Source organism: Panthera onca, chromosome E2, assembly GCF_046562875.1.
Source record: "Panthera onca isolate mPanOnc1 chromosome E2, mPanOnc1 haplotype 2, whole genome shotgun sequence".
NCBI classification, from domain to species: Eukaryota; Metazoa; Chordata; class Mammalia; order Carnivora; family Felidae; genus Panthera; species Panthera onca.
In genome coordinates this window covers 54,524,652-54,548,688 of record NC_138353.1, presented here as the reverse complement: position 1 = coordinate 54,548,688, position 24,037 = coordinate 54,524,652, and the positions used below count along the sequence as shown (strand labels likewise).

At 47.1% G+C, this 24,037-nt stretch overlaps 1 protein-coding gene across 2 annotated transcripts in view; it reads right to left on the bottom strand.

Annotated features, from left to right (window-relative positions):
* Positions 1–765: 765 nt before the first annotated feature.
* The window catches only part of GAN (gigaxonin), a 65,939-nt gene continuing 42,667 nt past the window's right edge, over positions 766–24,037 (bottom strand). For both annotated transcript variants that reach the window (XM_060650056.3, XM_060650057.3), the window contains 4 exons: positions 23,890–24,018; positions 14,305–14,414; positions 9,518–14,215; positions 766–9,473 (listed from right to left, as the gene is read on the bottom strand). In XM_060650056.3, coding sequence (XP_060506039.1) covers positions 14,034–14,215; positions 14,305–14,414; positions 23,890–24,018 — 421 coding nt within the window. In that variant the 3' untranslated portion in view covers positions 766–9,473; positions 9,518–14,033. The remainder of the gene's footprint in view (positions 9,474–9,517; positions 14,216–14,304; positions 14,415–23,889; positions 24,019–24,037) is intronic.

The window sequence follows — 24,037 nt, the reverse complement described above, 5'->3', positions numbered from 1 at the left end:
CGATAACAGGCAACCTGGGGTATATTCCCCCAGGACTGGGTTCCTTAATATACGTTATATATATGTATATTATATATGTTACATATATGTATCACGTATGTGAATTCATTATATATCCATATATTCATTTTATATTACATTCACATACATAATACATATTCATCATATATTCGCATTATACATATGTATCCATATGTATCCATATGTATCCATTCCATTTCTTCTCTTCCTGTGACGTCAGGAGTGATTCTGGCAGACTCCACGTGACTTTGACACGTGTGGTAGATTCTCTAAGCTCTTTGCCCCTGACCTTTGGGGAGAGGTGCCTTTGGCGTTTTTCAGTAGCAGTGGTCTTTGTGGGTTTGCTGTCTCTGGGCACGGCCGCAAGGGGAAACTACAGAGGATTCCACGTGCCACAGACGGAATTCTGCAACATACAACGAACGGCACCCTCGCTATCAAGGTCCTCTATTACCTGACAGTCTAATGTCTGTCTGTCTTCCAGGGAAGGGAAACTTGCAACCGTTTTCTGGGCAGGACAGAGTAGCGACTTCCTCTGATAGGGCCGGAAGCCACCAAGGCAACGCCAGTGGAGAGTGCCTGTCAAGGCATCGATCTTACATCAAGAGCCAGGATCCAGGCAGCTGAGACCCAAACCGCTTCAGGTGTGGCACAAAGGCAACCTTCTGTTCGGAAATCAAATCGAGCGACATCGATAGTGCAAACTTAGGCAGGAGCCGCTGTAAAAATTAGAGCCAATCAGAATGCCTTCCCCATCAAATTGTTTTATTAGGCTAAACAGCTTGAACGACTCATTTTGTTCGGTACCCTTCTAGAAAATATTTCAAGTTTTAAATGAACTTCCAATACATAAAACAAAATTACTTTACCATAGACAAATTTCAGATCAAAATACAACACTCTGTTTTCTGTTTTCTTACAGTTATAAAACCCAGTCAATACAAACTACATAAAAAAGATAAAACACTTTCCGTGATCCTCGGTACAAGAGAACAGCACGACGGCAACGTGTTCCCAGAGCACAAACCCCGTGCGCGCGGAGAGGGATCGACCCCCGGTTACCCCGCAACACACGGAAGCGGGCCGACAAAGTGCATGCTGCCGGATGGGACCAGGCGGACACGCCCCCTTGGCATCAGTGTTACTTGTAAACCATAAAGCGACTCTGTGAGAAAAGTTACGGATTCAAAATTACTTCAACTTCGCTACATTTCACGCCAGCACAGGAACAGAAAGTTACTCCACAGAACAAACCCACAGAACACACGAGCGCACGTGGACCACAGGGTGTTTGAGACTGCGACGCTCCCGCGAACTGTCCCACAGTGTGAGCGGTACGACTCTCTCGGCTGCAGCTTCCCCGTCCTTCAGGTCGTTTCAACGGTCTGTACCAGGTCCTTCGAGTAGCTTCTGCGTATTTCACGGCAAATCTCTTGCCTCTCAGCAGCAGGTGTTTGTTTCGAGATCGGGATCCCTGGCTGCACACAACACCACCCCGGCTGAACACACGTCTAAGCAGACTGCTCAACCCGGAATCTTCCCAGATAGCAAAACCGCGGGATTTACACTCAAACGATCTGTCTGTGTCGTGTCAGAAAATAGAAACGTGTTCGTTCAACAAATGCTTGTGTTTTAACCAGATGAGTCCTGACACGGCGTTTTTTTTGAGTTGGCTATTTATGAAATTCTCCTTACAGTATGAAAAGCGGCAAAACGGCAAATCAAAAGTGTGCTAAAACCCACTTCTCGACAAGGGCGACCGTCAGGTAGTTACGCCGGAACCACACGGGCAACCAGCCGGGCCAGGGCCCACAGTGAACATCAGCCCTGAGTCTCGGAGAGTCCAGTGGGATTTACAGCCCCGTTTTAAGGAATTCCCTTGACACTTTGCTCACAGCAGGAGAGCTGCATCAAACGGTAGAGACCGAACGAATCTACGCGTTTATAACGAGCTACGGATGGACCTCCTTCCCAGACAGACACGTGCATCCCTGTCGCCGGGAACATTAACAGCGATAAAACGGACTCTGCCCCAGCCTGCCTCCGGTGCTTCCGTGGGACAGTTCCTAATGAGGGCGGGAGGGGGCAGCTGGGGCGGGGACGTGCTTTTGTTCAATCCGCTGACCACCCCGGTTCGGCGGAGGCGTCACCGCACGGCAGGCTGCCGCGGCCACGGCTCCTCCTTTTGTACGGCTGTCACAGTTCACAAATGGTACGATTCGAAACAAAGTATCACTGCGTCCCTGGCCACTCGAAGGGGTACAAGAGTGAGGCACCAAACAAATGCTGTGCTACCAGCGGGTCAAAATGAAAAGAATCCCATCAGTAGAAAAAGCCACTGATGATTTAACTAAGCAAGTGTTGCTAATATCTGTGCTTTTCTCAACTAAAGGCCGCTTGGCACACCTCCCACCACAAAATTACCTGCCCCCTGGAATGTGGCTGTTTTCAAGGACAACTTGAATTCTAAGGTCCCATGTAGGAAAAAAAGATGCTGTGAACCCACATACATTGGTTTGTTTTGAAGCTGATGACACCCTTTTGCCCCCCCCCCCGCCCCCCCCGTACCAGATCCTACCTAGTTTTTTTACAAAGCGTTAAGAGTCAAGTTCAATGAGCACATGCTAGATTAATAATAGCACATTTATTTTCTGGAGTTTCTTCAGAAGCAGAAATCCCTTTTGAAGAAAATAGGAAAAGATGGTCTCTCTCTGATTGTGAACGAGTGGTTCTAATTTCCGATTCTGCTCACAACTTGGAGTGGTGGTTTTAAGTTCCGAGCCCACCGAGAGACAAGGAGACCACGGTCTCGCTCTGCTCTGGTGGATACAATGACGGTGCAGAGCCCGGGGCCCGGCCCCCGGGCTCTGCGTGTGGCCGAGACACAAGGCTCGCTTCTGCAAGCATCCGAGCCACCCGGGGCCTGAGCACGCCCTGCCGGGCCATCTGGGGCCCGCACGGCGCCTCGCGGCCCGGTGCTGAGGTAGAGTACGTGTGGCACCTCGAGCCCCTTCTCCCGGCTCAGGGAGGAGCCCCGAGGGCCTCCGGGCAGGCGTGGCGGGCGGGCTGAGCTGGGGCCCAGGGAGACTGTTCTAGCCTACAGCTGCTTAAGGAGCCTCCGCTGTGTCGCGGGCCGGGCCTCGGAGGGGAGGCTCCGGCCCAAGCTCTCACCCGGGAGGAGGGGGGGTGGCGTGGACTCTGGGAAGCTCCCCGGGGCCTGGGGGACGGGTCTGGCTCTCTTGCAGCCAGGGCCAGCTGGCTGTGGAAAGTGCTAGTCACAAAGGCTGGGTCAGGAGCTCCTAGAAGAATGCCTTTTCAGTAAACACTTTTAGGCGAATGGTCTGGGGAACAAGAAGAGTTGTGTGTTTGTTTTTTCTTTTTCTCGCCTTTTTGAGATACATAATTTAAGCAGTTAAAACCTCCGGCTGGGACAGGCGTAGGATGAGGAGCAGAGGGCGGGATGGGAGGGGCAACCAGAGGGTGTAAACAGGATGAGATAACCTCTTCCACCTTGACCCAGTCTCTACACTGGCGCAGGGAGATGCGACAGGCACGGAGGGGCCTGTTTCCCCGGAGGCCCCACCAGCGGGGTCCTTGGGCGGCCGAGGCGGGTCGTGGGCAGGAGGACCAACACTGGTTCAAACAGCGCTTCTCAGTAAGCGAAGACCACTCAAGAAATGGGGAGAAAATATACCCAAGTGACGAGAGCACACAGACGGCTCCCTCACGAGGACGTGGGTGCGAGCCCCCACTGGCGCCTGTCTTTCTCTGTTTTGGGACAGATCTTTGCAAGGCCGGGGGTGGGGGCGCAGAAGAGACACGCAGAGTGAGGGGCCGCCTCCGTCTCCTCCAGACTAAGACTGCCATGTGCCTTCACAGAAGAGAGAGAGCAAACCACAGAATCGGATGCTTTGGAAATTCTTCTCAAAGGATGACGAGAATCCACCCCAAGGCTGCTGACTGCTCAAGCTAGAAGGAGCCCCAAGAGGTGGCCCAGCACACGAGCCCCCTGGAGAGCATCCCGGGCCGCGGGGTCACCTGGGCCCTGCTTGAAAGAATGCAATTTTACTCATCAGCTTTCTTAAATCTGCACAGGTACACGACAGATTTAGAGCAAAAAGTATATAAAAAGCAAGAATCGCTGTTCTGGATGACAGAGTGGTTTTAGGGAAATCTCTAGAACTAGGCCTACTTCTGAAAGCTCTCTGAAGAAGGCTGTGGCTGCTGGCCAGGGGCTGCAGCCAGAAGGCAGAAAATGGGCAGTGGGCAGGGGGGAGAGGAGGAGAGGGAGCACAGGTTGAAAATCACAAAGACTTTTGTCCTCAAAATCAATGCAGAAGTACAAGCTCCCCCTTCCCCACATCACTCACTCAACTGTTTACTAAGCTGTTCGTCTGCAAGGAGCTTTGGAGATGGTGCCCAATATCCTGCCACAGGTAAGAACCCTCTCACCGATGCTGGCGTGCTGTCAGTCACAGCCGCAAGGACTCATCCTAGGGGGCACTTTCAGAGACGAGGGCTCAGTACCGCAGAGGCCACCCATTTTTCCACGAGGCCACTCTGTCTCTGTGTCCACTGCTGGCCTGAGCCATGCACACCGGCTCGCTCTAAAGACATCCCCACAGGCCAGAGCCTCAGGCCTCCGGAGGTCCTGATTCCAGCTCCCAGAGCGCCTACCACCCACACTGCTGTCTCTTGGGGGGCCCCAGGCTTGCTCAGGTCTCTCTGATGGTGGCGCCTAGAACTGGCAGCTAAATGCAGTGGTCCAGGGGCCCATGTGGGGCAGCCCGTGGATGAAGGAGCAGAAGACGTCCTTTTCTAGCTACCAGCCCACTCCCCCAACAAACACTTTCTTTTTTTCTTTTAAGTTTTTTACAAAATTTATTATTATTATTATTATTATTATTATTATTATTTTTACTGTTTGTTTTTGAGAGAGAGACAGCACAAATGGGAGATGGGCAGAGAATGGTGGGGAGACAGAAGACCCGAAGCAGGCTCAGTGCTAACAGCAGAGAGCCCGACACGGGGCTCGAACCCACGAACTGTGAGACCATGACCTGAGCCGAAGTGGGACGCCTAACTGACTGAGCCACCTAGGCGCCCCATAAAAAATTTACTTATTTTTTAAAGTAAGCTCTATGCCCAACACGGGGCTTGAACTCACGACCCTGAGATCAAGAGTCGAATGCTCTACCAACTAAGCCAGTCAGGTGCCCCTATTCTTTTTCTTTTTTTTTAATGTTTATTTTTTGAGAGAGAGAGAGAGAGAGAGTGCAAGCTGGGGTGGGGCAGAGAGAGAGGGAGACAGAGGATCCGAAGCGGGCTATTCACTGCCAGCACAGAGCCCGATGTGCAGGGCTGGAGCTCATGAACCGTGAGATCATGACCTGAGCTGAAGTCAGATGTTTAACTGACTGAGCCACCTAGGTGCCACTCTTCTTTTTTTTAAACAGTTGGCTTGTGTTCACATTGTCAGTGATTCCCCTCCACCCCCCACCCCGCCACGTTTTTTTTCTTTCTTTTTCATTTAGGAACTATCTCCTCTGACCCTAGATACAAGACTTTCTATTTAGCCATGTATTAGACTGTAGCATCACTAAAGACCCTAACACCCAACACTTCATCCCTCCCAGCACTTTTCTCTGCCTTTTATACTTTTATACAAATCACTAAGAAAAAGAGTAAAAATGGACACTGTCACGGTACCGCAGAAGCTGTTCTCAATGGCACTGTCTGGCATGGCTGTTCGATCCATTTCTCGGCCCTCGTAGCCCTGTTTCTACTTCCTGTTTTATTCACAAAGGTACCAAGAATGACTTTATACAATGTCTTACATGCTGCTAAACCCGCCAGTCCCAGAGTGCGAACCGGAAAGGAAGCGATGTGATGAAAGGAATTAAGTAGCTCACTTTCTGCATCACTTTGTTAAATAACCCTTCTTTATCCGAAGGGGCGGAAGCTCTACACACACACACACACACACACACACACAGACACGCACGTACCTGTAACAAATTCTGTTTGTTTTTTTGCTTTAGTTTCACATGGCATCCACGTTAAGAGAGAATAGGTATACTGATCTCAAACAGAGATCTAGAAAATATCCAGTTGATCTGACCAGGGTACTCTACTACTTGTGGATTTTAAGGGAAAAAGAAAAATCAACTTCGGTAAAGAATTTAAAGTATTCTTAGAGGGCTTCATGACGCAAATTCGGAACGGAGGGTTATTTAAAACAACTCTAAGTGGTCTAAGCACGCATTAGGGGATGCTGCAGCTCTACAGAACCATCCTGGATCCAGATATTAGAGCAGTGGAAGGAGAGCAGCGGCCTGGGTCCAGGAAGTAAATCATTCTATCAACACGTACATCCATTTACTTGTAGGTCCCACGGTGGCAGACGTCCGAACGCGGAAGTGCCGAGGTCAGGACGCGCAGCGAGGGCACCGACGACCGGAGGCCGGGCTGGGTGGCCACGGCGGCCACGGTCACACGGTGGCGCCAGGCTCTCATCGCCCTCACGGCTCTGGTCCTCAGAGCAGCCCGAAGACGTAAACACCCCTGTCGTCCTACGTCTACGGGTAAGGAACTGGGCTTCAGGGTTAAAGGGCTCCCAGCGGTCACAAAACAGCCTTCGGTGCAAGCCCTCAAACCCACCTGTGCCTGGCTCCGGGGCCCGTGCACGCTCACAGCCACGAGGCTTGCTTGCGCAAGTCCATAAAGTGTTTACACAGGTTTTCCTCGAGATAATCGAAAGGAAAAGGCTGGGGCCCTGAAGCGGTAAGTGTCGGTTCTCTTGGAAACCACTTAGGAAAATGTCTCACGCCTGCTGCCAGACCCGCTGGTGCTGACGTCCTGTCATCTGGGGAGAAACTCTGCCTTTCACCCTCAAAAGCACAAGCTTAAAAACTAGATCATGTCGGAGGGTAACGGCAGTTCTGTCGCTAGCTTTTATCTGGTCTCTACGTTATTCCCGGGACGCTAGGTTTTTAGGAACGGGCAGAAGTCTTTTGGGCACCAGGGATGCTGGGTAATTCCTGTAAGAAACCGCTCCGGGAGGAGGAAGGTCTGACTGGAGGAATCGATGGGCCTCGGGGCGGCTCGCTCCCCTAACTTACCGACCAGGGAAGGTGACAGGCGCTGGCGAGGACAGAGCCCGACGTGCGCCGTGCGGAGAAGGCGCGTTCCACTGATGCTCAGAAAAAAATCCAATCGCTCGTGATTTTAAGCATCCTGCAGTTCTAAGTTGTTTGGTCAACCTCAACCTTGTCCTTTGGAAACACTTTCAGATTTCATTTTAAAACTCTAGACTGTCAGAATGAAAAGAGAAGAGGAATCTACTAATGAGCCTCTACTGTCATCAAAATTAAAAGATTCTCGGGAAACAAATTCATGGAAATACACTTAATAGCTCCTTAAACCAACCACAGTAGCACCTTAAGACAAAGAAAAACAGTAGCCCCAAGCATCTGAATTCCCACCGCTGGGTCAGATTACAGGTAGACACCTTCTCGGGTCTGATCCTAACAAGGATGGAGAGTAAGCCCTCTGTTTTACACAGCAGTGGTGTTTAAATATACTACTTTTCTACATCATGAAAACATAGCCTTTTCAAGACTCTTTAAAGTTCAAGTTGAGTTTCAAGTAATCACTTTGCAGCAGCTCTAGGAGAATGACTGTTCCTCCTGATTAAAAGTGCCTATTTAAAAAAAAAAAATAGTAAAATGGAAAATAAGCCTTAGAGAATTGTATTCCTCAAGGCCGCCTGCTGCTGGCTTCCAGGCTTTTGTTAAAGGACAGAATGTGTTGAATTCTCCTAAATTGGCAGGGGGTCAAGCACAACACCACATAATGAGGTAGGGGAGAACAGAGTTTTTCCTATAAACACAAAGAACAAGGGAATAGGTGCATGTAATTCTCATCCAATTAAACAGGAAACACGATAAAGCGAGCTACGTATAGTCATATTCATACCAAGTTCACGGGTTTAACTGGAAAAAGTTTTACCCAAGGTTCTAAAGTATGCCTTATTTGTAATTGATAAGCAGGAACAATAAAAATAAAGTTTTAAAACCTATGAATTTTACTTAAATGCTAAAAAGTAAGGTCTAATAAATATAATTCGCTGACCAGAAAGATGAGCCTGTGTCTACTTGGGATCTGAATCATCCAAAGTGGCCACATATTTATATGGGTCGTAAGAACAGGCGATCTTTCCCTGTGTGATCTTATGCAGCATGTATGGGCTACACCTGTGTAATTGCTACACCCAACCAACGTGGGGCTTGAACTCACGACCCCAAGACCAAGAGTCACCCGTTCCACCAAGTGAGCCAGCCAGGCTGCTTAACTTATCAGATATCTGATGTGATGAGGAAGGGAAGAAGTCTAAAGACCCAGTCACTGACAGAACTTCGGGGACAGAACTGAACATGAGCAAACCTTCCTCGACCGCATGCATTTAGACCAAAGAACACAGAATCTTAACTGAGCTCCTCAGATGTCATGTAAATGCATTGTAAAGGTGAGAAGTATTTATAATTAAAAACATAATCACGTGAGAAACATGCAAAAGTTTTAAAAGTTTTACCAGTTGGCTTGCAAACAAACAATAGCAAACATAAGAGTTCAACACCACTGAGACTTTCCCACCAGCAGGCAGCAAAGCCTTGACCTGATTTCATGTCCTTCTCCAACCTGGGTAAGCAAGTCACAACCCACCTTTATACCATGCATCTCCATCATTTCTGAACTGGCTAGGAAGAGTACCTCAGGGGTTATTAGAGAGCTAGCAAAATACTTCCTTCTACCTTCGAAGACACACTCTCTTCTCCCTTACTGTACACGTGGTAAGAAAAGAAATATAAACGAAGTTTCTGCTCTTTAAGAATAAAAAGTGCTTTTCTGTCAAACACACTTAGTACTTCCGTTCTTATAACTTAGTCAATTCTTAAATTTCCTATCCTATCGCTAACTGACAAAGAAAACCAAAGACCTTTCAGCTTATGTCTGTATAACTTTAAAGGACATGTTTGAGGGCTTACGTTATACCACAAATGATTATCTTAGGACTGAAAATACTTGCATGCCTAGAAAATTAAGCGATTGTCTCAGAGGCTGAACGGTGAAATGATAATACAAAGACCCGGCTTCTGCTTTGGGTTTCTACTTGCATGTGAGGTGGGAAATGAAGCCGTATCTCCTGGGCCTCAGAGACTGCTCTCTGTCCAGTGGGGCCACTGCACCCATCATGGAGAAGTGAGGATCACAGCAGTATGTTCTGGAAAACACCCAGAGGCACGTGTAAAAAGCAATCAATCCCAACACTAAATGTGATCAGTGGTATTAGGTGTGCTGAGCATAGTAGGGTCCTCCAAACCCTAAAGAACATATGGAAACCACAGAAGTGTGTGTGTGCACGTTGGGCACTTTGTGTGTTGTACTAGTTTCTCTACTAGTACTAGTAGAAAAACTACTAGTAGAGAAACTGTACTGGTTTCTCACTCTAGAATAGGAGGCCAGCACATCTGCATACAAAGCCTCTCATTTAAAATCCAACAAAATAAATCGCTCTTGGAGAGGGCTTCTCAATCCCACAAAGAACATCACTTTGATCACAAGGGTACTGTACTCACTGGCCAACCATTTCCTGACTACCTGCTGTGTGTCAGGCACTGGGGTTAGCAGACGGCCAAGACAGGGTCACTGCCCACGAGGAGATTACAGGCTAGAGGGAGAGCAGCATGACAGCCCCCCCAGAAATCCAAGCAGAATCCCTAGGGGGTCCTCCATAAGCATTTGCTGATTAAACCCAGGGCAGCTTCTCTGTACAAATCCGTCCCCTCCCTTCCTGGCTCCCCCAAGGCTCTCACAGACATGAGGGGCAGCCACGGAACGAGAGCAAGCTCACACTTCCCTTCCACCAGGTGCTTTTTAAGGGGGTCCCAGCACCTTTTAAATCCATGCAGGGGTGCCTGGGTGGCTCAGTTGGCTGAGTGTCCGACCTCGGCTCGGGTCATTATCTCATGGCTCGTGAGTTCAAGCCCCGCGTCAAGCTCTCTGCTGTCATTGCAGAGTCTGCTTCTGGTTCTCTGTCCCCTTCCCCTGCTCAAGCTCTCTCAAAAAACAAACAAACAAAAACAAAACACAAAAACCAAAACCCAAACATTAAAGAATAAATAAATAAATCCACGCAAAGTGCCACCTCATTCTTTCCCCAGATATTCAAATGTCTCCATCTGACCACAGGAGGCATCTTCTAGAATCAGAAAGGCCAACAAGAAGGTAATACTGTAGCATTTTTAGCACTCCTTGGGAAACTTTTTGGTCTGGTACACGGGAGGAGGAACGTACCAAATGGAACCCCAACGGACCAAGGCAGCTGACGAATTTCTCTAAAAACCCAACTTACTACCATGAGTAACTGAGGTGACACAGCAAAGACAGCCCTATCTCTACCAGGTCAATATAGGGATGTGCTTCCTGCATATTGCAGGGAACCCCCCTCCCACCCATGAATTATAAAAATGGCACCCCAAAGCATCACGAAAGTGGTAGTACAATATAACAGGACACTTTAGCACAGGGAGTACACCATCCACCATCACCCAAATATTCTTTTCTGGTTGCTGCGGTTTGAAAACAGCCTACTGTTACCTATCAACTCCTCACAGCAATGAAATAAAGAACTAATGAAAGAAACAAAGAGTTCAAAGATTTCTAAGGCCAAATCTTTACAGCTATATCGACTATACTAGTTGGTAAGCACTGTTTTAGTCCCACTGAAGGAATGCAAACACCAGGTAAAACTTACTATACAGACTACGACTCTATGAATATTTACACCCAACGTGAGTTGAACATAGTAGTATAAACTGAAGGGCCACAGGCTCAAGGATTTATCGGAAGCACCAGGAGACAGTAATATATGTAGTTTGGAACTACAATTTTAAAAGTAAACATGTATAAACAGACTTACCAAGTCACATAACACACACACACACACACACACACACACACACGCACGCACGCACACTCTGTCCCTCACACTTTTCCCTCTCACAGGATAGAAGCACTAACACACACTCACACACACACACAAAATGAAAAACAAAAAACAAACCCCCAAAACAGCACTTCATTTTAAATTAAACACTTATATGTTTGAAAAATCTATATTTGGATGTTAAACAAACAAACAAACAAACAAGCCTACTTTAGACTGTAGCCTACAAGAGATCCTTTAAATATTCACTGACTCTAACCCCGAAACAAGTTTCCTTCTGTTGGCGGGATAATGAAAATAAATTGCACTTCCCCCAATGATACTCATTTAAAATTTTAACATCTATCCTCAGCTGCCTATTCCAACCTACGCCTGGTAAAAGTGCCTTACGGAAAAAGAAGTATTAAAAATTTATCGAGAAAAAGATGTTTCAAGGCATAAGTGGAATGTTAAAACAAACCTGCATGAAATGACTTAAAATTTATTTCACAATACTGAAGTAACTGTCATTTACAAAAAAGTCACGATTAATTTTGGAGCCTAATAAAATTAAATATATTCCTACCCTTCAGCAGAATATTTTTATATTTATATATAGGAAAATAACAGTTTGGCACTTAGCAGTTCTTGTTGGTTATTGCATCCCGTATTATGTGGCAAATTTATTTTAAAAAACATCATCTAATTTCTGCAGCTACCGTGTCAATGAACTGAATAAAAAACTAAAAAAGAACTGTTTTTATAAAATGAATTGACTAAGTCATGCAGGCACTGATAATATTGCAACAATATTGCAATAACCCATTCACTCCTCAACAATGAATTGTCTCCTTGGAGAGGCCTGGTATGGGAAGAATTATAAACTTCAGAAATTAAGAGAATGGCTTATGAAGAGAATTCAGAATTAAGAGAAAGCCTGCCATGGCTTTCACAGGACATCCGTTACTGCTTTACTGTATGTCAGATGCAACTTCTGAAGGCCAAGGTTCTGTTCTGTTCAGGAGATTTTACCAAAGAAAATTCACTTCTTCAGCAATTTGTTTCCTCTAAAAAACGAGTATCTAGCTGTCAAAAAAGAAAGTCTGCTCTCTTTGCAGTGGCCGCGTAGCTTGCTTTGATGAGAAGACATCCCAGGTATCACTGGGACGGTGTGCGGACGACAGTTGACTGGTACACGATTCAGAGGAAAAAGGCCGGTTTTGCTTTACGTCTCGAATTCGATTGTGTTACGTGAATGTGTGGCAAATCTGGCCCGGGGCCTCTGATACAGAAGATAGACACCTCACGCCTTCTTTCAGCAGTATCTTCTCCACACACAACATTCTTTAGAACCCCCCCCACCCCGACAAGTCTTCCTTCAGCAACGTTTACAGCATTGTACTGACTCCTAACAGATGTAAGAAAAAAAAAACCGCAGATAGGAGGTTACCCTTTTTTCTGTTCACGGTTGGGGAAACACAAGCGAGGTTTCCTATGCATGTTAACAGCGTATAAGCATTCCATCTAGGAAGTTTCTAGAAGAAACTCCTATTCTCAAATGTATAAGCAAAGGATACATTTATACATTTATTAAACATTAAGACAAAATACTGCTTCTTACAGCCATTTACTGAGGGCGGTGGAAACTGTAGAAAACAATTAAAATTGAAGAGCTCTGTATTAAATTGATTAGAAACCTGATATTACATAAAATTCAAATTATGATGTAATCAAGCACTTTGAAGTCCCCGATTTCACACTAAGGTGGCATAATTCGAATGGAAAACAAAGTATCTTACAAGGTAAGTGCTACTAATGACAGATTTTCTCCCCGCGGTGGGAAGTGCGTCAGCACGGGGAGACAAGGGAAGGTGGGAGAGTGGAGAAGCAGAGAAGAGATGAATTCGCTCTACTATGAACAGAATGAAATTAAGTTGAGGTAGTTTTATTCTACCAGCCAAACTTTACTTATAATGTAATTTGTCTAAAACTCTTGCTAGTGAACGGCATCGAGAAAATTCTGCTACAAAGACTAGATTCTTAATGCAGGTTCGCGCTCTAAGACAGGTTTTCAATCCGAAACAGTAGTAAACGAGACTCTGTGTGCTTTCAGACAGATTAAAGTTTTTTGATCCCTATATATTTTGTCTGGACAGCTTGTGCAGTCACAGCAGACCTTGGTCACTTGTCTGACTCGGGTCTTTCTTCTGTAACATCCCTTACTCTGCTAATCTCCTCGTGTTTACAAAATGGTTCTGGTTAATTGAACAGGAAGAACGAACGGCACGGCACGGGACCCTTCACAGCTCCGAGAGAACTACCCCAGAAATTACGGCATGACATATCTAAGTTAACACAGAAGCTAGCAACTGCCTTTAAACTCGCACGAGGGCTGCAACCTGACTCATTAATTTATCGAACCTTTAGATTACTAAGATAGAATGTCATGAGAGAGAAATTTTATCTTAGTTTCAATTCATGATAATATAGTTTAAAAAAGATTCTGAGGACACAGTACTAGTAGTAAGTGGAGACTACGTGGCCCAATCTAACATCTTAGGCACAAACCTGAATCTGTCGGGCAGGGTTAGGCATGGTATTTCCTTTCAAGTGCAGCAGGAACGCAGTCTCGGTGTGTTTGGATACGTTGATTTGCATATACGGATTTCTGTTGTTTCCCCCAGCCAGGTACCGGAACACAGCAGTCGCTCGGAAAGGAGTCCCCTTCCGGGAGAATGCACCTTAGTACGCTAACTTCGCTATTTTACATGACCCCGATTCCCACTTCCCTTTGCCTCTACCGGATAGTTACTCCGTTCGTCTGCAGACACATCTACCTGGAGGAACGGATTCCTCCAAGGGAGCTTTTTCGACAGTCACGGGTTCTCCGCGAGAGGAGCTGAAGCGCGGGCTTCTAAGCGTTACAGTAAAACCACCGGAGATACGCTGCCACCTCTGGTCCCCTCGCAGAAAGCCAGGTTATGGTGCGCCGGGTCAGGAGCTCTGCCTCCGCTCTGCCGCCTCTTCAGGGTGAATGAACACGGATACGGAATAGGCCTTGCTGGAGCTGCAGGCGGAAAAGCTTGCAATTTGCAATACGTAAGGCTGCACAGCCGGTGCGGCGGAGGTCGGACGGGAGGAGCGGTTTGGTATGGTGCCACGTCCCCGTGCTTCTTTTAAACTCACGCACGTAGTCGTAATTGGTACCTGAACCACGAGAAGCAGCACAGGTGATACAACAACAAGTCTTGGAATCGCCAGAAACAGCTCCAGCAAAATCGCCGTAACGTGCTTACCTGTATCGAGATCTCCGATAACATAAATACTGGCTCCTATGGGGACAGCTCCATAAACAAAAGAAGAACTGGCGGGGATGCATAAATTCTGGTCGTTAAGGTAGATCCACCTGAAAACGAACAGACAGACAAAACGAAGGAAGTCAAGAGGATGAGGTCTAGGAAGACGACAAAGGTGGTTGGCCCGTCCAGAGGACAAGGCGCCGCGCCAGTTCAGCTCAACCTGCTTCCCCATTTCCTTCCTGTCACTATGGATGATACCTCATTTTGTCCGTTCTAGAACGGCACCCACTTTGAAACACAAAGCGTACGCACTTTTCAAACTGCTTCTTTGGCTCGGCAAAACGTTCCCGAGACTCAGTACCCCGTGGCTTATTTACTTTGTTTCTTACAATTTTAAGTGGTTTTCCATTGAATGGATGTACCAGAATTTGTTTATGCGTTCCCTCGCCCGTGTTCCTTTGGGTGCTTTCTGGCGTTCAGCTCTTGTGAATAAAGCTGTTTTGGACACTGGAGTGTAAATCTTCTTTGCGGATGTTATGTCACAGAACTGGTTATACAGCTAAAGCTGTATTCCACCGGGTAAGGAAATGCCGCACCGTCTTCCAAAGTGTTGTGCCATTCTCCGTCCCAGTGAGCAACATCTGAGGCTTCCTATCGCTGGGGATTACTGCCAGCTCTCGAGAATGTGGGTCTTTCTGATTTCGGCCATGTTCGTGGTGTGGGCTTGCGGGCTTCCCGGAAAAGAAGGATGCTGGGTGTCTCTGTGTGTGCTCACTGGCCATTTTATCAGTCTTCTTTTGTGAAATGTCTGCTCAAAGATTTGCTCATTCTTAAAACTGGGTTTTCTATTTTCTTCTTGAATCGTAAGATTCTTTGTGTTTTGGGGATACAAGTCCTTTGTTAGATACGTAGATCATGAATATTTTCCCCGGCTTGTAGATTATCTTTTCATGTTCTTAATGGAGACTTTTGAAGAAGAGTTTTTAATTTTGATGAATCACAATTTATTCTTTTCTTCCTTTCTTTTTCTCTCTCTCTCTCTCCCTCCCCCTCTCTCTCTCTCCCTCTTTCTTTCTTTCTTAAAGGTCACGTTTTCTATGTCCTTCTAGGAAATCCCTGTCTATTCCAAGGCCGCAGAGGTTTTCCTCTTATGCTTTCTTCTGGAGACTTCACAGTTTCAGCTTTTACACTCACGTCTTATGACACATTTCAAGTTGAATTTTTGGTACGGAATTAGGTAGATGTTCACTTTCCTTCCATGCAGACCTCTAATGGCTCTAGTACCATTTGCTGAAGAGACGTTTCTTTCCCCACTAAATTGTCTTGGCCCTTCTGTTGAAAATCAATTTAGGGGCGCCTGGGTGGCTCAGTCGGTTAAGCGTCCGACTTCAGCTCAGGTCACGATCTCGCGGTCAGTGAGTTCGAGCCCCGCGTCGGGCTCTGGGCTGATGGCTCAGAGCCTGGAGCCTGCTTCCGATTCTGTGTCTCCCTCTCTCTCTGCCCCTCCCCCGTTCATGCTCGGTCTCTCACTGTCTCAAAAAAAAAAATAAAAACGTTAAAAAAAAAAAAAAAAGAAAATCAATTTAATAGCCACTAAAAGGACCCAGGCCTCTAAAAAGATATGGCTGATTCCCCAGGCGAGACAGAAAACGCAAGATGAGCCTGGAGTGCCTTGTGCGCCTGACAGGAAGTGCTTAAAGGACGGGGTGTGTCCGAAGGACACAGAGCTGACAGGAAGGCATTCCCAGTGGCCAAAGCTGGAACGGTTGAGCAACAAAATAAAAAACGATAGCACTGCATTTATAACTCACAGAGTTGCGCGGTGTCCCAGCCAAAAATGCGTAACCAAACCTCAGCTTGATCATGAGAAATCATCAGACACACCCAAATTAAAAGACATCCTATAAAAACACAGACCAATTACCTTCAAGAATACCATGGTCATCAAAGGCAGGGAAAGACCAAGGAACCATCGCAGACGAAAAAAGACTAAAGAAACACATCTGAGTATGTTGTTGGATCCCACATGGGATCCCAGAGCAAAGGGAAAAGAGATTAGTGGATGAGCTGGTGAAATTCGAATGAAGACTGTATTTACTTAACAGTGCTGTACCAACATAAACATCCTGATTTTGATATCTGTGCTATGGTTACGTAAGATGTTAACATGAGGAGAAGCTGGGTGCATGGCTTAATGCAGACTCTATTTTTGCAACTTTCCTATCAGTGTAAAACTTTTCCAAAATAAAAGCGTTTTTCTTCGTTTGTTGGTCGGTTTGAACACCACCACCACCAACCATAGATTCTGCTATATAATGGCATTCGCTTAAAGTGATTGGACCAAACAATTTCCCTTTAATAGCTAAAGACATAGCTGCGGGTGTAGCAGACCTCATCAGACCCCGGGATTGTATCTAAGCCCTTAAGAACTACCACGTCCAGGCCTACACTCGTTACTGGAGCGCAGGGCGTATGGACGTTATTCCTGTATCTCCAACTCTGTGCTATCGAGTGTCCAGGAAGACGGCGGCTGAGATCCAGCGCATCTCCGTGTTAAATACAAATGTGAGGGGCGCCTGGGTGGCGCAGTCGGTTAAGCGTCCGACTTCAGCCAGGTCACGATCTCGCGGTCCGTGAGTTCGAGCCCCGCGTCAGGCTCTGGGCTGATGGCTCGGAGCCTGGAGCCTGTTTCCGATTCTGTGTCTCCCTCTCTCTCTGCCCCTCCCCCGTTCATGCTCTGTCTCTCTCTGTCCCAAAAATAAATAATAAAAAAACGTTGAAAAAAAAAAAAATTAAAAAAAAAAAATACAAATGTGAAACTGTTTCACTAAGAGCAGCACTTTCCTTTCAAAGAACTCTTCCCAGATTGTTACAAAGCAGCAGCTTCCATATTTGGAATTCTAAGAAGCACGGACCTTCCGAGATCACGTAACCACTGCAAAGCAAGGCTAATGTAAGGCTGCCAGAGTCTTAAGCCCTTCGTGCAACATTTGATTCATCTTACATCGGAATGGTGACTGGTACCCAGCAGTTTGCTGGGACTAGGAATGGTTTGGTCCCTGCTCCCAAAATGTCTCTAGGAAATAGGGAAACGGAAACATCCAAGAGCTCTCCCGGAAAAGTAAAAATGGGGACCTGAACAGGCCTTTGAAAGAAAGTGTCTGAAGACGGCAAACTACAGTAACTGGCTTATTCACATTTTATGTCTTCAGGGAGAAACATCACTATTGAAGCCCTGACATTTCAATTCTTCCCAGGCTCTGAATCAAATGAAGCCAGTGAGTGTCCCCAGGCCTTGTCTCCAGCTGCACCCTACATCCAGGACCAAGGCCAGCGGGGAGGCACACGACCCCTCCAGGCGAATCCATGACGGGGCCATGTGTATCCGCACGAGGGTAACCGGCACTGCTGACTGAACATCTGTGACTAGATTATTTACTGAAAAGCACATCAGAACACAACAATATTTTGGCATAATTTTGTAGAGTTGAGAACCTCACATTATTCCTCCCTGGAATAATTAAACAAAGCTGAGGCAATCGGTCTATGTAGACGATCTACCAAATTTGGTCCAAAGCGGATCAATGACTCAGAGTTCCTGGGTTTCAGACAAATAACCCTAGGTGATCTATTTCATATAATGCGGAGGCTTCAGATGAAATAAAACTGATACAAAAACTTAAGTGCATCGTGTATTTACCTGCTGCTTGTAAAACGGATATAAAACGGGCACCTGGGTGGCTCAGTCGGTTAAGCGTCCGACTTCAGCTCAGGTCATGATCTCACAGTTCGTGGGTTGGAGCCTTGCATCAGGCTCTGCGCTGGCAGCAGGGAGGCTGCTTTGGATCCTCTGTCTCCCTCTCTCTCTGCCCCTTTCCCCCCCAAAAAGACACATTAAAAAAAACAAAACAGGAATAAAAGGCATACGGTTTTGCCTTTCTTTCTCTGCCATCTAGCACCTCGTCGACCTCGGACAATTTAGCTGTCATGTGTCAAATGCAGAGACCAAACACCCCCACTGACATCGAATGACCTGTGGGCATGAGCTCAAGTGGCCAGTGTAAAGTGCTTTGCACAGCGGCCAGCACCTAGCGGCCGTCCCAGAGTGATAGTCATTTTTGTAACGGACAGGGCAGTGGTATGCCTTTAGTTACAATGTTTTCAAACACGGTCTTATGAGGACTTGAGGCTGCAAGGATGGTCCTCTGCTAACTTAGAATGAGCAATGTCCCCTGTGAAGGAGACTTCAGAATATAGCCCGGCTTGTGGCAGTGAGCTTTAGAGAGAGCAGGACAGGAGGGAAGGTCAGGGGAGGAGGGACAGTGAAGAGGGGAGAGGGACGGGCGATCAACTGGAGAGGAAAAAGACAGAGGGAGCTTTAGTGAGGTTCTGCTTCCAGGAGGGAGAAGGAAGCTCTTAACAAGCTGATCCCCCTGGGAGAAAGCAGGTGCCATAAACTTCGGGCAAGAGACCAAAGCCACTGCCCGACGGCTCTGGAGACTAAGCCAAAGCAGGCAGATTTGGGGAAAGAAGGTGAGAGTCGAGCACACAACCCCAGGGAAGGAGCCTGCCAGTGGTCTGGCAGTGTGGGCCAAAGGCAGCCTTGAGTCCGTGAGCCCGGAACCATGAGAACTTGAACCTGAGGTGGGCCTCCAGAACTGAAGACGGGCTCGAGCGGCTGTGTGCAGCAGGTGTTACAGCCGCCAAGGAATCCTACCAGGTGCGTGGCTGCTAGAACTGTCAGCACAATGCTCTGACAGCACCAGAAAGGACCTCGGGGCCCCGACAACGTACCATTCACGATGTCCGGGACGCAGCCCAGAATTACCCAACCGACGAAGAGCCAGAGAAAGGAGGACCCATTCTCAAGGGAACAAACCATAAACAGACACCAACTCTGACGTGCCCGGGGTGCCGGGATGATCTATCAGGTGGGGACTTGAACGTGGCCAGAGTAACGACGCTTGAGAGAGAAAGGGAAACACGCTTCCGAGAAGATAGGAGATTTCGGCAAAGAAAGGAAGAAATCTAAAATTCTACCTGAAGAATCTGGCAAGGGAAGAGCAAAACAAACCCAAAGTAAGTCAAAAGAAGGAAACAGTACATGAGATGAGAGCAAAACACAGTGCAGAAAATGAAGGGCCTTGAAAAGATGAACTCCGTGTTGGGCTTTGCCAACAGGGGGCGCCGGAGGGACCGCGAGGCCAGGTAGGGGAAAGGGCTTCTTTCCCGGGCTTGGTATGCCTCTTTCCTTCCCCCCGCGGGCTGCAGGCAGGAGGCCCGGAGGTGCTTGCCCTCAGCAAGGTCCTCTGCCACCCAGCAGGCCGCTTCCTGCACACCAGCTCTGCCCCCAGCTCCCCGGCGTCCTGCATGCAGTGGCCACGGAGCACCCTTGCAGGGTGGGGAGGCCTCTTCCCAACATGCTCCTTCTTAGGGTACTTCCCTCAGCCCTAAAGATAGTAGTGGCTGCACTGCCCAAATTAGCTATTTCTGCACTCCTCAGAGCTCTCTTTCACCCTTCGGCAGTTAACCACCTCTTACTAGTGAGTGATCGTGTGAATTACGTCTTCCCTGTTCAGATGACTGGTGTGGTTTCTGCCCCTTGACTGGGCCACGGCTGAAACAGATCTGGTCAGGAGTGCGGTTCATCTCCCGGTGTCTTACAAAGGCTACTTCCTAACCATCAGATTCAAACAGCATAACGCCAAGGGGCAGGCCAGTAGGATGTCTTAATGGAACACCAAGATGATCAAAATCCCCCCGGACTAGCACAGGGCAGACAGCAGGGCTGACGTGGCTCTGAGGCCAGGCAGTGCAGGGGTACCACTGGCCCTGCCAGGCAAACTGCTTCTGGGAGTCCTTGCATATCGGTATGAAGAAAAAGCAGGAGCTAGGTCAACAGCAGCATACCAAGGCCGGGGACCGCGTTGCATAAGGACACAACATCCACATAAAGATACTACATCTGGGACTAAGTCTGTGATCCGTGTAACCATCTGATTATGTTTATGAAAGCACACGGCTGTTGTCCAAAATCCACCTGCCTTTTCTACCTTTTAGGCGAATTAAGTGGGGACGTGAGAGGTAGCCCCACTCTCGCATTTTCAAGTCTTTGATGGCGGAACCAATTTCTGTCAATTGCTCAAGGGGACAGAACTGCTTCCGGTCTTCCGTCGTGGTAGGGAAGGAAAGTTACAGCGGACTTCCCTTAGCCCTTCTTACCACAATGGCCCCGACCCCGCGGGAGAACCAACACGGGATTCCGCCAGCTGTTAAGTAAGTCTGCTCAACTACACGTTCAGGGATCAAAACATGAAACCGACAGCCCTTGACTTCAACAGTCACCATGACTGGTCTATAGAAACCAAAGGGGGGCATCCAGGCTGAACGCACGTGGGGAGGCCGTCAAACACAGGATGCGTAAAGAAGGGGGCTGGAGTGCAGCACACGGAAGGAAGAGACTGGAAAAGGCTGAGCATTTCTCTTAACCTCAGAGAGCGGGGAACCCCAGCAGGGGGGTACACACTACCATCTCTGTTCGGTAAGCAGTGGGGAAATACCAAGAATTTCCAGCGGGAGACTGCAACGACCGAAGTCCGATTCATCTTTCAAAAACACAAATAGGGAACAAGTACAGGAAACCTGGTTAGAAGGCTAATGATGCTACACACAGGGCGGCACGGACACAGTGGGGCGGGAGCAGAGAAATGAAGGCGGGTGATGTGGAAAGTATGCCAGAGTCTAAAAAAGGGGACAAGACTGGGCGACGGATGAGAGGTGAAGCACAAGACAGAATCGAAGATGAGCTTTTCTGGGTGTGGGTAACCGGGAGGGTGGCAGGACTAGTGAGGGAGCCGTGACACCGGGCGCAGTAGTAGGGGATGCCTGTCATTCTGGATTCACGAAGTGGCTGCTACGACGTGGCACGAGTTAGGGCAATTTCTTTGCTCTCCTTCAAACAGTTTTGTTTTTAGTCAGAAACACAGAAAATACGATATGGCATTTTTCCAGGAAAGTTTTAACCTAAAAATAGGGAACAAAGACAGGAAAGACAAGAGATTACTTAAAAACAATAAATGTTCTCCAATCTCACACAGATTGCTCATCTGGCAACAGTTTCCATGGTATGCAAATATAACATACTTGGAAACATCTGCTCTGTTGAGAAATAAACTCCTGCTATATGTAACTTTCTTCCTGTAGAGATTTATGGGAAAGCCTGTGTTTTAAGGCCATACGGTGTGGTGGCTGGAAAGGTGACTGTGCGGCCAGAGTGCCTGAGTTCAAATTCCAGCCCCACCACTTGTGAGACCTGTGTGTCTTCGGGCACATTACGTAACCTCTCTGTGCTTCGGTGTAAAATTGGAAGAAAAGGAGCACCGATACTCAGAGGGTTGCTTTTTGAAGACCGAATGAGTTATGAACGAGTTAATCCACGGCACTTACTGTTATGTATATCTCTAGTGTCACCTAAACAAGTAAGAATCGTAGATGTCACACTGACAAGAGAAATTCAGCTTTCCTCATTCTATTATTTAAAAATGAACACTGGCGGGTGCCCGGCTGGCTCGGTCGGTAGAGCATGTGACTCTTGATCTCGGGGTCTTGAGTTCAAGCCCCACATGGGGCCTTGAGCTTACTTTAAAAACTAACAAGGCACAGGGGTACCTGGGTGGCTCAGTCAGTTAAGCACCTGACTCTCGATTTCCCCTCAGGTCATGATCTTACAGTTTGTGAGTTTGAGCCCTGTGTTGGGTTCTATGGTGACAGAATCCCTGCTTGGGATTCTCTCTCTCCCTCTCTCTGTGTCCCTACCCTGCTTGTACATGCATGCTCTCTCTCTCTCAAAATAAGTAAATAAACATTAGAAAACAAAAAAACTTAACGTTGGACAGCTTAGATAGAAGGAAACTAACAATCCCTGAATTTACTTGGAAGTGCTTTTAAGTAGCAAGGAAGGAGCCATACTCTTATGTCTAATACTTACGAACCGAGGGCAAGTAATACACTTACATTCAAGCTTATCAACTATAAATATGAAACAGCCTGAAAGAAATATAAAGGTTCTAGTGATTTATAGCATATCAAGGACAGACCGAGAAACTGTGTAGCCAGATTTAAGTCCTATAAACCAACAGGGACAGGGAAGAGTGAGGCATCAGCGGCCTTAATTACCCCAGCAGACAAGCGGCATCCTATACTCACGCTGCCTGAACAGTAACTCGGTCATCACGAAAAAGGTGCGTGTCAGTATTTTACCAGAAATCAAACGCACTGACCGGTGCTTGTAAGTCAAGTTGAGCAGACGGTCTCAAGATTCAGTCGGGCAGGAATTAACACAGTACTTTATACCTTGGACAGTCGGCCCTCACAGTAATGTATCAAGAGAAATGTAGAAAGTCTTTGAAATTCTGCCCCCCCCACCCCCCACCTTAACCCCACAGCAGACATTCTCTCAATTGCTCTCAAACTTTGTCTAATAAATTTTCCTAACACTGTCTATTCCTGTAATTGAAGGAGGGAAAAAGGCTATGCAAATATCCTGAATATAAAATACTTTAAAAGTTAGGTGACATTTATTTCTATCTCTAAAGTCTTGGAAAACTGCACCTTGTTTGCCCTAATCTCAAACAGTAAGAAATTAAACGCTGCATGATAGCACCCCCTTCTGGTAACACGGTTGAAATCCCGTAACAAGACGAATTTTCCCATGACCTCTAGGATTTGAAGGGAATAGTCCTGTTTAGTGGCTATCACAGTAAGATGTGTGAGAGGCGAGAAGGGGAGGGGGCGGGTGGGAGGGTGCCCGCTCTACAAGACAGGTATGGCAACCTATCAGACGCTTGAAGACTGACACCACACTTCCATCCACAGAACCAACCTTCCATTGAGCAGCTGACACAGGTAAGGTGTGCTGCTGAAGCTAAGATCCAGAGCTGGCCGAGCTGAATCTCGCCCCTAAGAACCTTAGAGTTAACGACTGCAATCCACGAGACATGAATTGAATGTCCCGGCATCACAGACTGAGAAACCTAAATCGGACCGGGAGGTGTGAGAAGGCTTTCTCCGGGCAGCAGACCATCAAGCACAGTCTCGGAAAAGGCCATATCAATTGGATAAATATCGGAAGGGAAATTTTAGGCAAAAGGAATAGTACAACAGCACAGAGCTGAGATCATTGTAACGTGTTTGGGGGGAAAATGCTGCTCGGCATGACTCAAGCAAAGCATCTGTGTTGAAGACTAGCAGAGAGAATAGACAAAGGCCGTATCATGCTAGGTCATACATGCTAGGTTAACGAGCTTAAACTTTAAAAGCTATAGCTTTCTTTATAGCCAAAAATGATTTTAAGTAACCGAGGATCGAGGTCTGATACAGATTTCGGAAACACTTTTCAATGGTTTTAAGGTTAGAAATACTTCTGAAGTCAGACTAAATATCTAGTGGGCATCAGGCATATGTCCTAAACGGATGAGATAATTCAGTAAAGTAACTTGAAAACCAAACTAAACAACTCTAAGACATGACTTTGAAAGCGTAAAGGAAAAGTTGCAGAAGTTACGTGAAACCGCTCATAATTACCTTTTAAACTCATCGTGGTAGAATTCAGACTTGCAAGTGACCATCTCACTGCCCTGGATGTCTTCACGACTTCTGACTCCCCCAAAAACATACAGTTCCATGGCAACTCCACAGGCCACAGCTCCAAATCTGAAAGACCACACAGAGC